Source organism: Hydractinia symbiolongicarpus, chromosome 9 (genome assembly GCF_029227915.1).
Source record: "Hydractinia symbiolongicarpus strain clone_291-10 chromosome 9, HSymV2.1, whole genome shotgun sequence".
In the NCBI taxonomy this organism is placed as follows: domain Eukaryota; kingdom Metazoa; phylum Cnidaria; class Hydrozoa; order Anthoathecata; family Hydractiniidae; genus Hydractinia; species Hydractinia symbiolongicarpus.
The window spans coordinates 28,380,143-28,402,299 of record NC_079883.1 but is presented as its reverse complement, the minus strand read 5'-3'; the positions used below and the strand labels follow the sequence as shown (position 1 = coordinate 28,402,299).

Here is a 22,157-nt window from a genome sequence, read left to right as displayed (position 1 = left end):
ATGATGTACATGTTTGAATTGGATCTTCATCTATGGTTTCCTTTGTCAACATTTTGTTAGAAACGAATGAGATGAGAAAAAGTAAAATCCAAGAAAGACGTTCATTGCTTAATGATAATCATAGGAAATTACAAAATACAATTAAAAAATACATATATAAGAGAATTAAAACTTCGGGTATACGTGACTTCATTATAAAATAACAAGAAATAACAAAGAACCTTCTTGATAAAGCCTTACTGACTTTTTAAACAATAAAGTGTTTTGCAAAGTTGGCCAACATACTGTAATTTATTCTTATCCGAAACAGATAACTCCACAACCCATCAAGCGAGAATGAGTTTTCGTGCTTTCGTTATAGTCAAAGTGTAACATGGGAAATTGAACAAGTGCATTCACCACTTGTGACCGATAGAGTCGCAAAAAATTTTTTTGTTGATTATTATTACTATGTACTCGGGATAGCCTCTGCAGTTCTTATTTGTAGTGTTACCAACGAAGCTCCTGCGAATAAACAGCCGTAAAAAGACACTGGTCAGGATAACAATCCTATTCTCATGGTGAACATCAGACGACAAGAACGTTTTTAGTCCCTGATATGACTCGGCTAGGTTACAAAGTAAACACTCTATTACAAGCTTGCCAGTAAGTATTCAATATTTATACAGGATAAAATATTTTTTATTAGCTTTGCAAATGTGTACGGTTTCAAAAATAAGGTTAAAATTGCTTGCGGAGACACTGTGTCACACAGTATCACTGCGTATGCCACTTGGACTTGTTGCCATTATTTCTTCTTCCAACACAGTATCATCGGAACCAACTTTAAGCTAACGATTATAATGGCTGGTGTAATTATCCTTTTATTACCAGGTTTGAAGCAGCGACTAATACAACATACCACAAAGCGTGGTCAAAAGAAATCTCTTTCGATCACATCATTACCAAAAAAAATGAATGTTTACCCAACCTCAATCCCAGGGCCTTTCCTCCGGCATAAAAGAAGAAACAAGGAGGTCTGGGATAGAAGTTGATGTTTACCTTTAAGTGGATTTGTTTACAAGTCATACAATACAACTACCAGTAGCTGTACTTAACACACAGAAATAGGAATGTAATTTTCGTTGGAAGGAATTTTCGCAGAGGAGAGTAAAGAAAAAATACTAATGTTATAAATGCTAGTAACAGTGTTGCAGTGTAAAATTGTGTAATTGGTGATGATTCAAAGAAATACCTTAATTATTTGTCATCTGCACATTTTTTTATACCGACTAATTTTCGAAATACTTGTTATGTTCATAAAATATAAAGTTCTTCTTCTGTTATAATAATTTCAAAGAAATTTAAGCCAAAAATATCATGCAACGGTTGTGTGATAAAGGCACAAAAAAAAAAATCGACGAAAAATTTAGTGGGAAAAATGGAGTTGGTAGAATTAGGTAATTTTTTACCGATGGTAGTTTCCTATGATTTCTTCCTAACCCTATCTTACTTAACAGTTCACGTAGACGATATGTGGAAATTTTAGATCTTTCAGTGTGGGAATTCGCGAATAAATAAAAAAATTTCCTTCTAAGTTCTAAATAAGATTTATTATGGTTTATTATGGTTAATGTAACTATATATTGTTGTAAGCATCCCTGATATGTTACGTTGCTGAAGAGGTTTTAATCGAGTAAACTTTTATTTGTTCAGACTATGATTGTTTTGTGGTCAACTCCTCCTAAATTTAACACAAGATATAATCACAAAAAACAGGTACAGTATATTAACATTTAGTTAGATTTAAAGAAATTGAATTTCGTTTTTTTGTGGTAGGTAAAACAGCAGCCATGAAGTTCTTCTTTTCCTTCTTAATCTGTTTCTTGCAAATATTCCTTTGTTACATGGCTTCTAATATCGCAGCTCAAAATAAATTACAGTCATGATAGTGTTATGTTATAGTCTTAAGCCCGTAGAAATGCTAAGCAAACATGCTTCGCTTCTATTACTCGCTCGCGAGTGAAGCTCCACTTGCTCCTGGGTGTGGTCAATTTATTCATTGAAGTGTTCTTCTTTTACTGTTTTAACACAGTTATGTTATGAACATGACATGTTGATGTGTTGTCAAATATTTCTTTCTCGTGTACATCTGCGTAAGTTCCACTGTCGATGCAATGAATAATGTCATCAATAAATTTTGACCATACACTGCACGCAAATTCGTCATAATTGTGTGACAATTCTTTAGAGAGCGTCTTGAGAAGAGCTGTCTTAAAATCCTGAAAAAAAATGTAAAATATAAGATATCTTCAACCTCATCCCTAGAATTTTCTTAACACATCAGCTGAAGCGATTGCAGCAAATAAAAGCTTTGGTAACGAGAGTGGTCAAACTCTTTACATGTTTCACATGTCACTAGAGATATGGAAGAGTAGCACTTAAGAAAGTAATTGTTATTTTTTAATCAAAAAAAACTTTCCGAAATCATTCAAGATATATTGCATTTATTAATTCTGCTAAAACATTTCGTGCATTATTAACACGACATTAGCCTGTGTCACAGACAGACAGAGTTTTAGTAATGAGTAGAGCCTAGTCGCTAGCCCGTGGAAAATTCCATAGGGGATCGGCTGTGGTACATGTTTATCGCATGGCTAATTGTCGCCTTCTTGCCTGCCTGTTAGCATAAATAATGAAATTTATTGAACAGGGGTTATCTCTATGAATATAGGTGCGATTATAATGGCGTTTTAAAATACAAAACCCTGGTTTTTAAATTGACTCAAAGACAGACAGACAACGATTATTATAATATTAGTCAATCACCCGTGGAAACATTCACAGGTTCGCCTGTCAGCAGATTATGCACTCTGCGCGGTTCCCAGAATGAAGCTACAGTGATATTTTGCACAGAGCACAACTATTATTAGAAAGTTAGGAATTTGTTTAATCTCGGCGCTAACACGTGCAGTATTTGTAAACGAGTAACAAAAATATCTCGACGCGACCTACGATCGAGGTGAAGGCTTACTTGAAGATCCTCGAGTTTGACGCCATATTTTGAATGTATTTTTCCAATATCTTTCACCTTGCTCATTTCTTGAGTATATCTTCCATTAGACAGGGTATCGATGACTGAATCAAAAACATAAAACACTCTTCGTACATGAAAGAGTAAGCGAGCATCGTTGCAGGTTTTATGGTTATCGTATTCATACGCAGATGCAAACGGAAACTTCAACATCAGGTTAACATTGCTTGCGAATAATCTATAACAAAAGAGTTGGTTTGCGGCTGTTATGAACATATAGATATGACGTAGGTTGCGTTAGAGGCTTTTTAGTAAATGTTAAAGGTAGGAGTTGCAGGAGACGAAAATTTGGACCGAGGTTTTCCGTTAGTAATCATCTACAACACCTCACAAAAATATCGAGGCAATAGTGGTTTTATCAATTTACAAGTTGGTAAGAAGAATTAACTTGGAAATTCTACGCTGCCAGTAGGCTGCAGAGGCGCTACTTTTTTCAGATGCGTAGGTTAGGTAAGCAGCTGGTAAATTGCACTGGTCGAACTTTCTAACACATTCCCTTTACGAAATAATCCACGTCAAAGCTCACAAAAGCCCCAAAATTTGAGAATACGATCTCACCATTGTCAGCAAGAATTAGCACATCATGAGTGTTGGGATCTAACTAAATCACTAAGTCTGTTGTGAACATTAATAAGTAACCTTAGCAAATTTCAAATTGCGTAAATCTAGTAAAGAAATGGCCTATATAACTACTTGTGGGTACGAACATTTTCAAGCTTGTCCCAACACACTTTGTGAGGGAGTGTATACTTTCACTTGTTTAGTACCTGCTTTTTTAAAAAATCAAAGGAAAGAAACTTTGGCATAACTTTTTGTGCGATTTTGAGTCCCATTTGCGAAATTCAGTTGCACAAAATTGCACTATATGCTCGAGTCAGGACGCTATAAAGCCTCAGTGCAGATCAAAATTTTCTTCCATTACAATGAATGTGCGCTCTAATATTGTCCTTTCTTAGTAACCAGCATAAAAATCGGGAATAACAGTTTTTTTCGGCCAAATACTGGATACTGATTGGTAGCATTTTATTGTTCTTTAATCACATGACGAATATAACTCTAACGAACACGAAAGCACCGCTTTTATTCACTTAAATTTCCGCAAATGGGAGATGGATACAAACATTAATCATTACTGGATGGTCTGAATTCAGGAAATTAGGTTTTTTCCTAATATGAACGTTTGGTTAGATCTTAATCTGAGGACCAGACCCTGTCACAGCTGTGTAAACCCAGGGTTTGCCTTTGATTTTCATGTTGTACTGTAGAAAAAAAAAGTAGTAAAAAAAAATCCATCTAAGGGAGAGCTACGATTTGATCTCATCGAAGAGAAATTAGTTAACTAGGCTAAAAAATCCATTAAACCTTTTCCTGTAAAATTTCCCACATTTTATTTATCGTGAAAATTGGTTGAAAAATATCTCTCACGTTTTTTTGTATTGGAATGGTTTATGAACTTCCCATTAAAACAATTTTATCAAGCTGTTTTATTTATTGTTTTCACTATAAAATTCCGATTTTTCACAATTCTTTATTATGAGAAAAAACTCAAGCGACCAAAACTTAATTTCTTGATTAGCGTTGACATAGCAGTTGGAATTTTTCATTAACTTGGTTCGAATGCTTTAGGTGTAAAATTGCAATACAACCTTGTGCCCAAGCCTTCTTTATTTCTTAAAAAGGAAACCAAAAAGAAAAAAAAACCTTTCATTCCCTGCAACCCGTAGGGTGGATGGTTTTAGTCACCGCTTTGGAAAGGCTATATCTCCAAATCTAGTGACTTTCGGACACTCTAGAACCATTATTCTGTTTCCGCAACATCAAACGGTTTCCTACTAAAAAGCGCGCGGCAACCGGGACAAAAAGGGTTAAACCATGGAAACCACTTTGTCTTCATTTATCCAGAGCAACTAGCTTCACTCCCATGAAATTGTTTTTTATTAGTTTTTCGTTTCAATATCAATAGTGCAAACTTGGTGTTGTCGTTTTATAATTTTTAGTTTTTTATGCAAAGTCATTTGGAAAGGACAAATAAGGAAGTTAGTAACACAATTTTAAAGCACTCACGCTGTAAACAACATAATACCGTTGTCGTCAACATCTTTCATCATAAAATGCCACTGTTTCTGTAGAAGATTTATCTCTTCGATAGTGTATAGTTGCTTTCTTTGAAGAACAGGATCTGCATTCGCGATGTCATTCCTTCGTCGTAAACAAAACTGATTACCCATGGTTGCACAAACTGAAGGAAAATAAACATATATACTATTTACTGTTAACATAAGTGCAGCTGGATTGCAGGTGGGTAAAGAAGCGTTAAAATTTAAGAGTAAATATTTTAAACATTTAAAGAAGAAGAAGAAGAAGAAATGAAATTGCAGTTTTTTACATAATTTCCGCTTTCGTTTGCGATCCACATCCCTCAAGCCACTGATGCAAAAAAAACATTGGTTGCGAATCTGGAAAATTAAAAATGCCTCCTTAACAATTTGAGCGTGGTGTTGAGCTGAAACTTGGTCCAACTGACCCATTTTAAGCATTCTCACCCAATATCTCACCCAGCCCTCCGTTAACTCTTAAGGGACAGGTCCTGGAAATGGCCGAACAAAAATCGGACCAAGTGTTGGAGCGCCATAATTTCTGAGGACTAGGTAGCCATATTAACAACTTTCTGAACTAGAGGCGAACGCTGCGTCATGAGTCTATTTTTTCTATAACTTTGTCTTATTTTATCATTTCTTGAAAGTTTTTTTAAGAAAAAAAACTAAGTACAGGTACATGTCTAAACATTCCTTTTTATGAAACAAGCAAAAAAATAATTTTTTTAACCTGATGTATTATAATCACGGTACACCCCCGATTAGTCCCTGTACCTCCCTGCTCGAGTCTAAAAATACATGTTTACCTTCTTACCAACACTGAATATCAGACGTACTTCAACTTCAATTATTTTGCTAGTGAGTCCAAGAAAAAGTCTCCGCAGATTGCTTGAGTAGAACAATGTGTTTGGTTTTTATATTCAAAAATTATAAAAGTAATTTTTATCTTGAGGTAATGACGTCATAACATTGCAGTCTGTTTATAAAGTTTCTCGCTCAAGATATAATTTCTAAAAACAAAAAATAAGTTATACCTTGGGTTACCGCTTATCATGGCTTATTATTGCAACCTCGTTAACAGTAACTTTTTCGTAGGAAGCGTTTCTTTGCGCTGTCACTGAAATTAAAATGCCCTGTAGACGAGTTTGGATCATATAACAGAAAATTTGTGGCAATTTTTTATTGCTTTTTTCCCACGATGAAAATCACTGTTAACAACTGGTAATAACTCCGAGAATATTGTATGATCGCATGTTTTTTAATCGTGACTTATTTTGAAATCTATTTTTTTGTTTTTCAAAGCTTAAAAAACTATTTTTCCCTTATTCAAGTATAAATGGATTAGTTTTTTATGTGCAGTTGTGCATATCTGCAGATAAATGTTTTGTTTATTTGAAATATATCTTCGCTATTTATACGAATATTTCCGTGTCGTCGGCATAGACACGTTTTCAAATTAGAACCTCGCCAACCTCGTTCTTATTGATTTTCTTTTTCTGGTAATTTTGCCGTCTGATGTCAGAAAGAGAAAAAGCACTGGAGACAAGGTTGTGAGCTATCTTATAAGAAAATGTTCAAACTCAACAATACTGAATGTTGTGAAATCAGTTGTACGTGATTGAGGAGGACCTTGAAGGAATGGAAGAGAGGTGATACAACTCTTTTGATTCTATGTGACAATATTTTAGGATAAATATTGCTAGAATAATATAATAATTTAAAATGACAGGATTAGTTTTATTTGTCGAAGAAATAAGTTAAAGAGAAATTGTGTTGAGCAGGACTGAGGGGATGTTTATTATGGAGGTGGCTTGGAAACACAGCTGTATCACTGGCTGTTTTTTTATCTTGTGTTTATCTGTAAAACAAGCTATCGCGTTGGATTTTTAAATTTTCGATTTTGCTAAATCGTGGTGAAAATATTGCTTAAGATTAATAAAAAAAAAACCCTTCATCCCAGGGCTCTTTTACTCTATATTTATACCGGGACAGCGATACTATTTCGTAGGTTTCGCGTAGTTCCCGAACTTAAAAGGCAAAAAAAGGCGTTTTAAGATTTTTCTTTAAAACTTTCGTGGATGGGCAAAATGTGTGTGTATGGCAACAATCGACATGGTAAACGACCGAACACGTAAGACATTAAAAGTCTCAAAGCTGACTAATAGAGTTCACATCTCAGGGAACACCGTGGTGTGTGCGTTGTAATGTGGGAACGCCGTGGTGTCTGCGTTGTAATGTGGGAACGCCGTGGTGTCTGCGTTGTAATGTGAGCACGCCGTGGTGTCTGCGTTGTAATGTGGGCACACCGTGGTGTCTGCGTTGTAATGTGGGAACGCCGTGGTGTCTGCGTTGTAATGTGGGAACGCCGTGGTGTCTGCGTTGTAATGTGGGAACGCCGTGGTGTCTGCGTTGTAATGTGAGCACGCCGTGGTGTCTGCGTTGTAATGTGGGCACACCGTGGTGTCTGCGTTGTAATGTGGGAACGCCGTGGTGTCTGCGTTGTAATGTGGGCACACCGTGGTGTCTGCGTTGTAATGTGGGAACGCCGAGGTGTCTGCGTTGTAATGTGGGCACACCGTGATGTCTGCGTTGTAATGTGGGCACACCGTGATGTCTGCGTTGTAATGTGGGAATGCCGTGGTGTCTGCGTTGTAATGTGGGAACGCCGTGGTGTCTGCGTTGTAATGTGGGAACGCCGTGGTGTCTGCGTTGTAATGTGGGAACGCCGTGGTGTCTGCGTTGTAATGTGGGAATGCCGTGGTGTCTGCGTTGTAATGTGTGAATGCCGTGGTGTCTGCGTTGTAATGTGGGAACGCCGTGGTGTCTGCGTTGTAATGTGGGAACGCCGTGGTGTCTGCGTTGTAATGTGAGCACGCCCGTTGTTTAAAGATAGATAACGACTTGTTGATTAGTTAACTTTTACCATTGTGCAAAAAACTGAGCACACCAAACATCTTACACACCAAACATTTTTCACCTGTTCGTTTGATTTGCACTAAATTTAAAAATATTACGACATTACAGCGTACTTCCCCCGCTCGCTCATTCGACCTAAGGTTAAATTCTCCTTGATGTCAGCTTCTGCACTATAATAGACAAGTATTACTTTTACACAAGCTGGAAATATTCTCTGATAGTTTGAAACTGTCAGTAAATTTTCCAGTTTTCCTCTAATCTACAGAGATGAACAAAACAAAGGCAGTTTTTGCGTGACTCTTCAAACACGGACAACAGGGTGAAATGGTCACTGCTCTACAGCCGGCAGGCTGTAAAGTCGATACTTTTGTGTACATGGCCAGGTAGAGGGCGTACAAAATTCGCTAGAATATTCCTTTATAATTTATTCTAATAAAGTTTTGGATAACAATTTAAAATATACAACTAAAACTATAAAACTATTAATTTTTATTCCAGTACAAAAATCTTGATACCATTAAACCAGTTTTATCAATACCATTATTGTGAATACGAACGGATAACGACGTACTATGACGGACGACGACATAATATGACGGACGACAAAGTACGATGACGGACGGTGACGGCCGACGACCGAAGATGACGGCCGACGACCACTTATAACATGATACTTCAAAGCCGAGATATTTTCGTATATCAGTTGCTCCTTTATTTTAAAACATGTGTCATACAAAGTAGCATTTATTGTCTTTTCCAAGACCATAACGCTGAAGCGACAGAAGCAGCTGCTGACGTCATCAAACCAGATGCTGAAGAAGACAAAGAACGATCTCGACTTTGCTCGAAAGAAGGTGGCGGCGTTTCAGATTGGACATCTCGATGATCAGGTGGCAAATCAATAAGTTGGTCCCAGTCATCGTTTTCACTTACTGACTCGTTATCAGAATCATAGTTTACTTCTTCTGCACTTGAATCTGAATCGAACGGACAATCAGTGAGCTCGTATTCGAAAGTTTCAAATGGACCGCGCCTATAAAATATCAGTATAGCTTTGTACCACGAACAAAATAACATTCAACAAAACAATCCAACATTAAATAATTGACGTTTTCCCAACCAGATCAATTTCGATCATTTTGTCAGAGTAAATAAATAAAAAAAAATTATTAAAATTTGAATACAGAATATCTTACCATCCTAAATAAGAATTTTCAGTAGATGCGCACAATTGAATGTTCTTCAATAAATCATTCGAATCAAGTTCTGAGGGCGACACCAACTAAAAGCAAAAAAATATTAATAACAAAACGTGAACGTATCGAGACTTTTTTTGTGTTTCCGTGACACCGCATCCAGAGTTCCTGAGAAAACATTATGAAGTATCGGAAAAAACACACTGTAAGCTAATTTTTTGTCTTTTTAATGAACTTACCAAATTAACGACTTCATACTCCTGAAGTAAAAAAATTCGCGGTTTTGTCTTTCCTTTCCAAAAATTGCAAAATTGAGTTTTTTGGAACCGCAAAATTTTAAATATTTTTGAATTGCGGACGGGAAGAATAAAAAGATAAAAACCATTCTTTTCTTTTATATATTTTAAAGAACAGTTCTATTGTTTTAACCAACACACACTAACCTGTGAAAAACATAAGTGCATGATGTTGTGTGTTAATTTGTTGATAGTCTGGAAAAGTCTCTGACGTGATACAGCTAGCAAACCAAAATTTCTAAACACGCATAGAAAACACATAAATTAGATTCACATCATGCAAAGTAACCCTCTTAAACGTTAAACAGCTCGTAACTTGTGATAATTTACAACAAGTTCACATCAACTTTAATTTTTTTTTAAAGGGGTTATTAGTATCCGAATATTTATACATCACGGTTTTTAATGTGGATCCTGTGTTTCGAATGTGTATACATGCATCGCCTACCCAACTTCCCTTACATGGCATGGATTACCCCAAGCTGTGGTAAACGCACTTGCTAAACATAAAGCCAATCACGGAGCTTGTGATTACGAAGCGAACTCCAAACACCGAAGTTACAAAGATTTTTTATGACACTATTAGTGAAAGCAAAATCGATCTTCTTGTAAAAATATCGTCGAAATACTCAATATCAATAAAAATAACAATAAGAATTAATATATTTTTTTAAATAAATTTTTAAATAAATAAAAATTCACATCGTTGGTTTACACTTTTGTGTTCATCTTTGTTTGGAATATGTGGAACATTTAGCTAAACTAAAACGTCAACAAAATTTACAAAATGTGAATTATACACTACTTTAAATTGTCACTGAGAGAATCCGTCCTGATCATATAAACTCAGTGTGGCACAAGCCTTCTGCGTTTTTAGCTATATTCCTTTTTTTAAACATGCACATTTTTAACCTATTTATTTTCAGGACCAGTGTTATTAAATTTGTGTTAGCCCGTGGAAAAATACAAGTAAATTTGCCTACCACTACTCGCAGCTACGATTTACAGACGGAAAGTTGGGTACAGTGAAAACTGTATACGACAGTCATTTTCAGGACTTACAAAAGTGTTCATCTTAGGCAGGTAGTCATCTTATAAAACACCTCTGTAAGACAGGCATGCTCTAACGTTGCGCATTCTCCTTAGAAAAGTGGACACGTTTGAAATCGTAAACTTCTTAAACGATATGGTACACAAGTATTATTTTGTCTGGAGGATGATCGCTGATGATGATCGCTGGTCGCGTTAGGCAGGTGGTCATCCTATAAAGTGGCAAACGACCAGTATAACATATTGGGGGATCGTCTAAGACAGATTGTCGTCAAATTCAAATGTCATCTTACACGTTAAAGCAGGTTTGACAATATTATAACAGAGATGTGTAAAATGTTCAGCCTGGTAAAATATTTAGTAAATAAAATAAATAAATCTTCTTACGGGTAGTCGATTTTGTGAGGTAAATTTACATCTAGGAAGAAAGCTAAGCCATCAGTTAATTGAGAAGTATACAACAACGAAGCCGGTATATTTAACACTGAATAGACATGAAGACCAGATTGGGATTCTAAAAATAGAATCAAACAAGTCATAAATAACAATGTCAAAATCACACATTAATTTATATATTAAGGAGCAGTAACTCTTTCCAACAAAATTTAAAGCTAAAAGGGCATTATTCTTAGCACACTGTCAAAAGTTAATACTTTGATTTCAACAGGAATACATTGCAGGTAAGTTTTGTTGCATACTAAATAAGTGTTATGTTTTGAAATATTTTACTTCTGAATGCAGAGATACAACTTCGGAATTAATAAATTTAGAAATAAGCTATAAATAGTCTTTCGACTGCTGCTTCTTAATGGCCGATAAGAAGATTTAATGTTTTAGATGAAAAGGAAAGGATTTTCAGAACTATTGTATCAACAACAGTGGAATGGTTTGCTTCAATACACTTCATATAACGCTTTTAGAAGCACGACAATATAAGTAGACACATGAACATGTCATTACAGTCATTTCAAAGAAAGTGGTAAAGATGCAGAATTTACAAATCAACTAATCGTTGGTCTGTGGAAAAAATTCACAGGTTCGCTTGCCGCACATATTCTAGTAGTATCTTTTAATTTTGTTCATGGCTTTTTTTAATCCTTAGCGATTCGTTTACCAATTTGAACACACAAAACACACCTACAATTTTTATCATACAAAAAATATACAGCACCAACAAACTGCTTTATTTTGAAATACTGTTCCCTCTATATTATGAAAGTTCTGGTTCTGCATTTCGGTATTTTTATTTAGCCTGCATCACTGTTTCGTACAACCTTGTCAGCCCGTTAGAATGAAGTTATGAAATTTTACAAGACAGGGGTGTGATTATAGGTGCGATTATAATGGCGTTTTACAGAACCCCCAGAGAGTTTCTTAAAAAAACTTTGGAAGACTGACTATTTAAAGTCTTAATACAGAGTCTTAATACATCTTATTATGGAATATGTAATGGTTATATATTATAATACCTGTATATATACATGTCTTTTTGTCCTGCAAAATGGCAACCACAGTTGCGAGAGACACAAAATGTGGTTAATAACGGACAGGTGAACCAGTGGATTTATCAAGGGCGACTGACTAGTATTGTATAAATGTTTTGCATTAAATCTAAGCCAGAATACTGATGTGGAATTAAGGCTCGTTATTTGTACCATTTGGCGCTCATAGACATACAGTGAGTATTATAATATAGATAGTACACTTACAAAGGTTATGATTTCAAAAAAGCCTGACTCCTCTTTAACCTAATTTTTAGGTAAACAACAGTGACTTTGTATTACACCGTGAATAAAATGCAGACAATCTTTAGGAATTAAAAACTTTTTAGAATAAAGAACGTACCTTCAACTAAAGCATTCAGCACAAAAAGTTTATAAAATTCTACAAACACAGACAAGCAAGGCTGAAAGTAAAAAAAAAATCTTGTTACCTGGATTTCTTGGTTCGTTCCTGTACGATTTCACTAAAAGAAAAAAATTTGCTTAGTCGTGTGAATATAGACTGTAGGATGAACAAAAAAAAAGACTTGATACTGCATAACAGCAGACTTTTCACCAAAATCGCCAAATTATCAACCTTTCAAATTAGCATTACCATCAAGAAAATAACAACAACAAACATGGCATGTGTTGGGTATGAAGTTGCGATACTTACGCCATTCAAAGTACATTATAAAATCTGCAGTTGATGGCATCCCAACATCGATAATAGTGTGTTCGGTTTCTACTGAATTTTGTGATATCCAACGCCCACCCACATGCACAGTTCTTGTTGCTTCTTCTAACTCTTTCTCTGTTGTTGATAGACTTTCGGAGATTACATCACCCATAAATTCTATTGGACAAAATATTGTTTTTGAATTAAAAAAACTGCAAAATAATTTTCTTTGCATGTCACACACAGAGAGTTGCAAGAATCAAGAAACATACTTGAACATTACTAGGTTTTTAAAAACGCAATACAAAAAATAACGTCAACAATCCTGCATCTAATAATACTTCAATTTAGAGGTCATTAACATGAGAGACGGGACGGAACATTTGCCAAGAGGTATATGCAGGCGCAATATATTACCTACATAATTTTTTTACAATGGCGTAGACGTTATACGTGGAAAGATAACAAAAACCATTAAAAAGTTGACATTACTATAACGACACAACATAAACTAGAATAATGATTTAACAGCACATCATCACACATACTACAGACAGAATAACTTTTTGAACCACACAGACATAAAATTGCAGAACGCACTAAACTAAACAAAATTTTGCGTCTTAGCCACACTACAACTTCTCCCTTTGTTTCATCTCTTCTTTCTGCGACCATGTCAGCTAGTCTGGATACAAAAACAATTGTTTCTCAACTCATACCACCATTGATGCTGAATAACAATGGGGCAAATCTCTGTGTTTGACATCTATAATGCGTCTGTTGTTAGACCTTTTTAAGATATGATGACATTGTTTGGTGTTAATGACTTTGAGAGATGGTATTAAAGATCCTTACGTTCTTGTCCTCTCTGCAAAAAATTTCTTACACTGATATCTGCTCTTGCTTAAGCATCTGTATAATTGCAGAACGTGGAAAATCATTTGCTTTAGTGTTCACGGGAATTCAGGGGAGGTTCACATCATATATCTCTGCATACCTTCTGAATAAGGTAGTCATTAAATCATGCAACTCCTTGAGACGAATATTTAAGAAATCACCAACATGACAATGCATGCTCAATTGAATTTTGTTAGCCATATGCAACAAATTAGTGGCAATCTTTTATTGCTTCATCCATAACGTAGAACTCCGTCGTAAATTCATTGATGACAAGTTTTAAAAATTCATATTTCATTTGCAAGATTCAACGTTTATCAAACCAAAGCCTCTCATTTTCACCACAAGGGGCAACAATACTCTCTCGTCATTGTTACATGTCCTTTCACCGCATAAGGCTGAAATCAATTTTAGGCAAACATTTTCTACTTGATGCAACATTTCTGAAATACCAGGTATTGTTCAAATATAATAGTTGAATTTACGCCTGTATCCAGATAGAAAGGCAAAATAAGCAGCTTGAGTTTGAACTTTTGCAATTGCAAGAATGACTTTTGTCCCTTCCCTGAATAAGCAAGGATTCTGATTAGGACAGGATAATATTGTTTCAGGAAGTTCTTTTTAGTATTATTATTAATAAAAATGAAAAAAAAACGTCCTGTCCCAGCAATTGTCTTGTCCTGCTCTCATGTAAACAGTCCATAAGTTCAACTGTCAATTATTGTGTTCTAAGGCTTTCTTGTACTGATTTATTGTATTAATTTAAACTTTTTTTTCTGTAAAATAGAAAATTATATCACCAACCCATCTCATTTAAAAATATCCTTTTAAAAAGACACTTTCTGAAAATGTGGTTTTTACAGACACTTCTAGTTATATTTAGGAACTTTATTTGTTATTTTCAGATTACGTGTACCTGGTGTATATTTTTAGATTAATTAGGAAGAACTGTTGCAGTGCATTTATTGTCAAGGTGGAAGCCAAGAACCTTACAGTAAATTTAAATTCTGCTTGATTTTAATAAAATATCTGAAATGAAAATTCTAACCTTCAACAGTCACTGTTGTTCTTGGAGGAGTTCCAAATGCAGGGTAGACATCACGTTTTGAAAGTGGAAATATGTCGGTAATTAAAGCTTGTACATGACTAATTCGCACACGCTTTAACTCTTCATTTTTCACATGCAATTCCTCCTTGTTTTGCAAGAATTTTTCCTAATGCAAAACAAAAGAAAACATTTACAATAACATATCCATAAGTATAATTGTTTTTTGTTTTTATTTCTTCTGTATATGCATGCTTAGCTTTATGGTGCCTTGTACGAAAATGGTTGTACAAAAATGTTTTTATGTAAATATTAAGGCATTTTTAGTGCTTTTTACCTTTTTTTCTTGGAGACGAGAACCACTTTTTAGTCTCTCTGTTTTAGTCATCATTCTACTGATCAATTCCTTTCTTTCTGATATCTTTAGTGATAAGTCATCAGTAGATTTTTTTGCTAAAATTAAAAAAAAAATTATCAGTCTGTTTTAGTTAGAAAAAAAATACAGTTACACCTTCAAACACAGGTGCATTATTTTTGTTGTTGTTATGAGTCTGCTTTGTAATTGTGTGCATCATGAAAAACTGAAAATGTAAATATCTGGTATATTTAATTGCACACAGTAACAACTACAAGCCAGCAGTTAATATGCACAAAGAGGGATATTTTAAAGAGGCACTTTCAGCATAGCACACACACATTTTGAACTTGCCAAAGTTTACTTATCGATGTTCACAGTTAACTTGAAATTTTGAGTCCGAGTTTTACTTTGTTGACAATGTTAAATGTTGTTGATGACACACCTTGTTGATCACACCTTTATGTAGCACACAGGGGAATCTCCTATTTTGTGCGTTTCAATTTAGTCAATTGAAACGTTGGCAATGATCATGTAAGGAAAGCTGTTTCAGGATAATAGAATTTTGCAATTATTTTTATGGCCGTCGCTAACACCATCGCTACACACTGTTAAATTCAGGTTTTTTGGGTTATTTTTAAAGCAATACCAGAAGGATTCAATAATATTAGGTTATAAATTTAGAATACTTCTGACTTAGCAGTTGATCATTATAATTTTCAAAGAAAACATATTAGTTTACACATACCATAATTGAAGTAAAGTAAAAATTAATATCAATAAACAACTTCACCATGTTCATTTCGGCTCTTTGCTTCCTTAAGTATAATATGAAGAATCTTGACTCTTTCTTGTAACAGTACTTTCTCTTCAAACTAAAAACATTAAGAAACTTTCATAAAATTAAATTTTCTTAATTTTCCTTATGGTGGTGGCTATCCAAGGTATTTGTTTATTTTATTACTATATATTATTATGATGACATTTTTTAAAAATTTTTCGAAGGATTTTAATTTCCTTTAAAATCGCCATCAGAGTTTTTAAACAAACTAGTTTGGTACTATGAAACCCCAGGAAACAAACCTGGTTTTCGGTTCCTTTTCCCCCCAACAATGTGACAATCCTAAATAAAAAAAATTAAATAACACAAGTATTCAATGTATGGATAAGAAACAATAAATAGCATAAATATGATATTGCTCTTACTTTTTAAATTTCAAAAAAAAAAGAAAATGGTAAACCTTTCATGATAGTCATCTCTGACTGCAACAACAACTTTGAGTCTTTTCAACTTTTCAGCATAACTGAAAGACAACATATAAACAGAACAATGAAGCAAAGGAACTGAAAATAATTTTTAACTACATGTGAGAATAGAAATGTATCAGAAAATCTTAATTTAAATACTATATTATGAAGGATTTTGTGTAACATAACTAAGCTACCTTATTATATGAAAATAATGAAGCAAGTAAATATCGCCAATTTTGAAAATTTGCGTTCATTAAAACCCTGTTAACTTATTTATCGCATAAATTTCCCCTCCATTAATTAATGTCTGGCGATAAAAAATTCGCCGTTCACCTTAATTCTTAAAAATAATTTTTATACGCCTTTAAATAAGTCGTGGATGTATAGTTTTTATCAATAGAAATAAAAAGAGAACAAATATGTTGAAATTTTTAAGCTCCTTAACCTTCTCCTCGGAATGACAAATCACATATTGTTTATACTTTAACTTCATTGACAGTGTCCATTTGAAAAGCAATATTGTCAACACAGCAATCACTGTCATCTCTAGCATCTCCACTTTTTTCGTCAATTTTCACCACAAGTGTGAAAAATCTTTTACATTGTTAATATATTTACCAATCATAGGATGCTCTACCTCTTTTGATTTTGCCAGTAAGATAGGTAATTTATTCAGACAGTCCCATGTGACATTGTAATAAAGGAAATGCCATGTTTTTTTATGAACTTGAATTGAATACTATATAAATTGAGAGAGCTTTCTTGGCACATGCCAGAAAACAATCAGGCCAACCCTTTCCCTCATCAAAAACCTTTCCAGAACCGCCACCTTTTTTCATATTAAAGACAAAGCTCTCAAACACAAAATTCCAGATGAGTTTATCATCAATGTAGTCTATCAAAGTTTGTTGCTACTTATGTTACAATGGCTGGTACTGTAAAGGGGAAAAATATATTCCCGTGCTGGGGCAACAGATAAAAGAACCATAACCATTACAAGGGTTCAAATTAGAAAAGTCAAGTCAGTTCGCAAAAATTTCGGCACTCTGTAACGAAGTGAACCAGTATCTAGATGTGGCCAGGGAACACAGTAGATCAATTACCATTGGCTTGTTCATTAGTAGCTACTTGTTTTTCGATGAGAATTTGTAATTTTTTATGACCTGCAAGCTTTACTTTTTTCTGCGTTATTATTTTTTTGTTAGAGACAGGTGGGGGACGTTTAAACTTGTGAATTCCAAACAAGAGAACTGAGTGTCTGAGCTAGCAGCTCTCTCAGTTTTAACTTTCTTGTCTCTGATAGCCGAAATAATGTTGCAAAAAATAGCATGCTGTAAGAAAATATTGAAAATGTAATCATTGTTTCAGAGGTTCATCTTAACCAGTTTTTGTGAACATTACAACGCAAGTTAAATACAGTATACTGGTTAAAGTCATTTTCACTAAAAATATGTTTGTTTCAAACATAAGTCTTAGTAAAATGCTGTTTCTTGAATAATTTCACTACAGTAGATGTATAACCATGCACCTAAGCTCAACTTGCAAACACAATTGCTTTCATTTAAAAACACAATAGGATAGCGAGTCCCTTTCACATCATGTGAAAACTAATTGCTTCGTGTTAAAAACAAAGCATAGCAAGAAACATTGTTTATAAACAATACTCTGCGCAAAAAATAATTAAATGCGAATGCCATTGAATTTTTATTTTTTTTAACAAAAATACTAATTAAAGTAACACGATTTTAATCTCGATATATTCTAAAAACACAAGCTCTTTTAAAAAACAACAAATCTAATGGTCTAAATATTTTAAAAAAACTAATGCTGCTACTTTTAAAAACTTTTAGTAATATTTCGTTATCATTTTGAACATGCAAAACTTTTTACGGACTTTTCCCTTCACGATGAGATTTCGAAAACAAATTAAATTTCAAAACCGAAGAAAGAAAAAATCTAAAAATCTAACTTTTGACATTCTTGATAGATCAAAACACTAATTGTGAGAACATTTTGTTTTTGCAATGCGATCTACAGCATTTCTATGGCCGCTTTTTGTTCTTAAATTTAAAATCACGATCTAAAAGGCCATTCTTTGTTCTTAAGTTTTTAAAACTCGATCCAAAAAAGCATTTTTATCGCTGCTTTTCGTTCTTAAAATTTTTAAATGCAATCAAACAAAGCTTTTCTATCGGTGTTCTTTGCTCTTACAGTTTTAAAATGCGATTTAACGAAGCTTTTTTATTGCCGCTTTTTGTTCTTAAATTTTTAAAGGCAATCAAAAAAAAGCATTTCTATCGCCAGGCCTTGAAAATTGAAATCCATTGTTACCGTGATTTGAAGCTGACATAAACGATGAAAACCCTTTGTCGTTTCCACAAAGTAGACTTTGGTAACAACGATAACGATTAGCTTTAAATCAATAAATAAGTGGGGAATCATTTCATAATCACCCTAAGTTCCTGACAAGACATACTCCATAGTGCAATATGTCTACCCTTTCATTATAAGTAATTTATGTCACTGTGCTGACTCCCATATTGCATTCTTGCTATATATTTATTTGGATGGATAAATAAACCATGTTGGCACTCAAACAGCATTTATGGTCATGGGAAACATCTCCTGAAACGAAGACCCTAAAAGAACGCTACATCATATGGCTTATATCGTTTATAATAAAACACCATATCAGAAAACGGCAACAGCAGATTGAGCATAGATCAATGAATAATGAGCCACCGTAGTTGTATTTCTAAATAAGAATACTTAAAAGCAACAAAAGAGCGTCATAGTGAAAGTTTCGAAATATACTTCATGTTCAAAATATTCTGGCCTTTTCTGACACAACTAGCCAGGGCATTTTTTTATGGACTCATGGTGTTTTACCGCTGTCATCATGGTGTTTTATCGCTGTCATTTTTGTGTATATCAATTCATAATGGCAGACCTGTTAAACGCAAAACTTTTAAATTATTAAAAATTCTTGCTCTTTGAGAAATAGGCCAAAAGTAGGAATAAGATTGTGAGTAATATTATTATAAATTGAAATATTGTCCAAGGAAAACAATTTACCCTTTCTGTCTTCATTGATTCGCGGAAACGTCACGGAAACAAAACGATCGTTTCTGCCAAATTTTCAGGCCTGATCACCGTTCTTCGTTCTTAAAGTTTTAAAATGTGATCTAACGAAGCTCTTCTATAATCGTTCTTCGTTCTTAAATTTTTAAAATGCAATCTAACAAACCTTTTCTATCACCGTTTTTCATTCTAAAATTTTTAAAATGCGATCTAAAAAAGCATTTCTGTAGCTGCTTAAAAATATTCGATTCACAATTTTATTATTTTCTTCGCAAAGTGATTCGCTAAAAGGTCATTTCGATTTGCAATTAATCGCGAATTACGAACTGCTAATTCGAACCCTGGTTACACTTTGCAAGTCCCTAGATGATCATATTCTACTTTTCCAGCTGATTTATACCAGGGAGAACACAAGGATCCTTACCAAAAGTCAAATTTTTAAAATTTTTAAATCTCCTCCTTTTTTGCCTGGCTTACATTGGGAAACATTGAAACAATGGAGTGGAAATTATGTGCTTGAGAGATGTTTTGATCCCATATATAACCAAAATCAAAGAAGAAAAATCCTTCAACACTTACAAAAAAGCCCTTTGCCGAGGATTCTTTTAAGACACAATCGACCCAAAAAGTAAAGGATTCTCTTTTAAGCTACAACATATATAATTTGTTATGGTCGAAAACAAATGCATCCGTCAAAAAATTTAAAAAACAAGCATTTAGTGAGTATTTCACTACTTGTGTTATATCATGGAAGCTCTTTAAGGGGCCTTCAAAAATTTTTTTGGGCCCCATTAGGCCGAAGGAAGTCGTACCTCAGTTTACCGTCGGCCGCCCGCATGTATATTTACCACCGCATGAAAAATTTCATTATTTAAAAAAATTTCATTATTGTCTTCACTTTCCCCCCACCCAGAGAATGAAAATATGAAGTAATCACTCAAAGAGTATCTAACACCCCTTACATGCTTCGCACACCAACCACACCATCATCATTGAGGATTTCCAACAACAACTCAAATTACTGCGCATGTCATAATTTCCCGACCCTCCGATTTTATGTCGCCCCTGAGCCACATTCTTTAACCCCGCATAAAAATTACTGACCGGTATAGTAAAACATTTAATGATAATAAAATAAAGATATAAGAAAAATAATTAAAAATTCAATATACATAAATGATGAACATACTCATCACAGTTCCACAAAAAAGAAATAAAATATACTCAATGCTTCCTATTTCGAAAAAACTATTGCGTAATTTTGAATGATGTCGCAATCGATCGAAAGTGTTCTTTTTTTTAATGTTTTCAAATGTGATGAAAGAATTTAAAGAAGAGTTCATTTGAAAAATGTTATCGATGTATATAGTTTATAGAGGCACGTTTTTTTTTATAGTTTTGGTGTTGGTAACAATTTTTTCGACTGTTGTCGATTATATTCGATTTTTGTTAATTTAAATTTCGAATGTTCCAATGCGTGCCATACAAAGTCGTGCGATCAAGCCTTGCCTCATTTGGGTATGTCGCAGTCTGCAGAGGTTGTCTTTCGGCGCTCTAATTCCGGTTCGAGCTCCGAGGGTGTCGGGTTCAAGCTAGCTAGGCGGAGGGGCAAAATAATGAATAATGAATAATGAAAATTTCCCGCATGGATGGTACACCTGACATGCAGACGACGGTAAACTGAGGTACAAATTTCTTCGGCCTTAGCAGAATATCAGCGCTAAGGTGGGAGGGAGTCTGAAGTTTGAAAAAAAATCGCCCCTGAGCCTTCCAAGATTTATCCGAATGTGTGTATTTTATGGACGAAAACCACTAAAAGAGAGGGGAACTGAATCTTAAAGGCGATATCCAGCTAACAGGGCCAAAAAAAATTTTGAAGGCCCCTAAATCAACCCTGATCGAGTCACAGACCAGATTGTACCATCACTTTCAATCTCAAACAGAAAAGAAGATAATTTCAACAATGTTTCTTTTATTCTTTTATCACATTGTCTTCAAAAGCATATCGATAAACCTGCTTTACTTTTGACACAAAAATCATTCTAATATATTCCATCTTCTATTTCATTTTGTGAAACCAGAAAACCTATTCTGTATAAATTTTAAGATACTATGAATCTATTGGGCATAAAGGAAATGTAGTCTAAATAAAGGTTCAAACCTGCATTTGGTCCTTTCTTCTTCTCCTCTTCTGCTGCTATTCTTTTTATTACAACCGTTAGATGTTACAAAGTTTCCAGAATTTACGCACGATTTGCATGTAAATTGTTTTCTTGTTCTACCACATAATGGACAGCTTTCAACAGCAACTGACAAAGGTCTAGACATGCCAAAATGTTAACTGGAGCTTCGGTTTCATTTTGGGGAATTTTTTATCCACCATCCTGGTTATGTGCAAGATGGTATATGCTAAACTATTATACGCAAGATCTTTTATGTCGGTCGACGTCACAAATGGCTAGCGGAACTATCCAGTGGGTCGGTGCCACATTCTGGCAATTAATTTGGTCGGCGTTCGATACAAAATCAAAACAAACAAAACTGCGCATGCTCAGATACAATTCGCTGTCGAATTCGCCGCTCAATTCGCTTCGTGAAAATTCCCCCTTACCCGGTCCCTGAGGAAATATTTCCCATATAAACAGCCCCCTTAAACACGGTATAAAGACCGTTTATTTTATACGATTTTAATATTTTATATTAATGTTTTATCTAGTTAATTTCGCTAAAAGCAACTAATG

At 34.4% G+C, this 22,157-nt stretch overlaps 2 protein-coding genes and 1 long non-coding RNA gene across 5 annotated transcripts; 1 reads left to right on the top strand and 2 right to left on the bottom strand.

The window, feature by feature from the left end:
* Positions 1 to 2: 2 nt before the first annotated feature.
* Positions 3 to 1,249, top strand: LOC130656202 (uncharacterized). The gene is made up of 2 exons (XR_008984872.1): positions 3 to 645; positions 874 to 1,249. It is a non-coding gene; the product is annotated as an uncharacterized LOC130656202 (long non-coding RNA).
* A 301-nt stretch (positions 1,250 to 1,550) lies between these two features.
* On the bottom strand, positions 1,551 to 6,441 carry LOC130656198 (neuroglobin-like). Of its 3 annotated transcripts, none has more exons than XM_057459027.1 (4): positions 6,204 to 6,441; positions 5,138 to 5,312; positions 3,014 to 3,251; positions 1,551 to 2,261 (listed from the first exon to the last, which is right to left on the bottom strand). In XM_057459027.1, the coding sequence occupies exons 2-4, from the start codon at positions 5,299 to 5,301 to the stop codon at positions 2,058 to 2,060; spliced, it is 606 nt and encodes a 201-aa protein (XP_057315010.1). In that variant the 5' UTR covers positions 5,302 to 5,312; positions 6,204 to 6,441; the 3' UTR covers positions 1,551 to 2,057. The 3 variants fall into 3 exon arrangements, with proteins under 3 accessions (XP_057315010.1, XP_057315009.1, XP_057315011.1); XM_057459026.1 differs by lacking the exon at positions 6,204 to 6,441 and adding an exon at positions 5,976 to 6,193; XM_057459028.1 differs by lacking the exon at positions 6,204 to 6,441 and adding an exon at positions 5,984 to 6,193.
* A 2,056-nt stretch (positions 6,442 to 8,497) lies between these two features.
* Positions 8,498 to 21,870, bottom strand: LOC130656191 (beclin 1-associated autophagy-related key regulator-like). The gene is made up of 12 exons (XM_057459019.1): positions 21,578 to 21,870; positions 16,326 to 16,388; positions 16,168 to 16,207; positions 15,878 to 15,959; positions 15,067 to 15,182; positions 14,733 to 14,898; positions 12,785 to 12,964; positions 12,561 to 12,593; positions 11,015 to 11,141; positions 9,725 to 9,815; positions 9,282 to 9,367; positions 8,498 to 9,118 (listed from the first exon to the last, which is right to left on the bottom strand). The coding sequence occupies exons 1-12, from the start codon at positions 21,742 to 21,744 to the stop codon at positions 8,830 to 8,832; spliced, it is 1,440 nt and encodes a 479-aa protein (XP_057315002.1). The 5' UTR covers positions 21,745 to 21,870; the 3' UTR covers positions 8,498 to 8,829.
* Positions 21,871 to 22,157: the final 287 nt, after the last annotated feature.

Bases quoted from the DNA above. Each gene is read 5' to 3' on its own strand.
- LOC130656198 (XM_057459027.1), bottom strand. From the start codon at position 5,301: ATGGGTAATCAGTTTTGTTTACGACGAAGGAATGACATCGCGAATGCA. The intron at 3,252-5,137 runs GTGAGTGCTTTA...CTTTTGTTATAG, and splicing joins GGTATTATGTTGTTTACAGC to ATTATTCGCAAGCAATGTTA. The intron at 2,262-3,013 runs GTAAGCCTTCAC...ATTTTTTTTCAG, and splicing joins TCAAACTCGAGGATCTTCAA to GATTTTAAGACAGCTCTTCT.
- LOC130656191 (XM_057459019.1), bottom strand. From the start codon at position 21,744: ATGTCTAGACCTTTGTCAGTTGCTGTTGAAAGCTGTCCATTATGTGGT. The intron at 16,208-16,325 runs GTTTACCATTTT...TTTTTTATTTAG, and splicing joins AGAGATGACTATCATGAAAG to GATTGTCACATTGTTGGGGG. The intron at 9,368-9,724 runs GTTAGTGTGTGT...TTTTGCTTTTAG, and splicing joins TGCACTTATGTTTTTCACAG to TTGGTGTCGCCCTCAGAACT.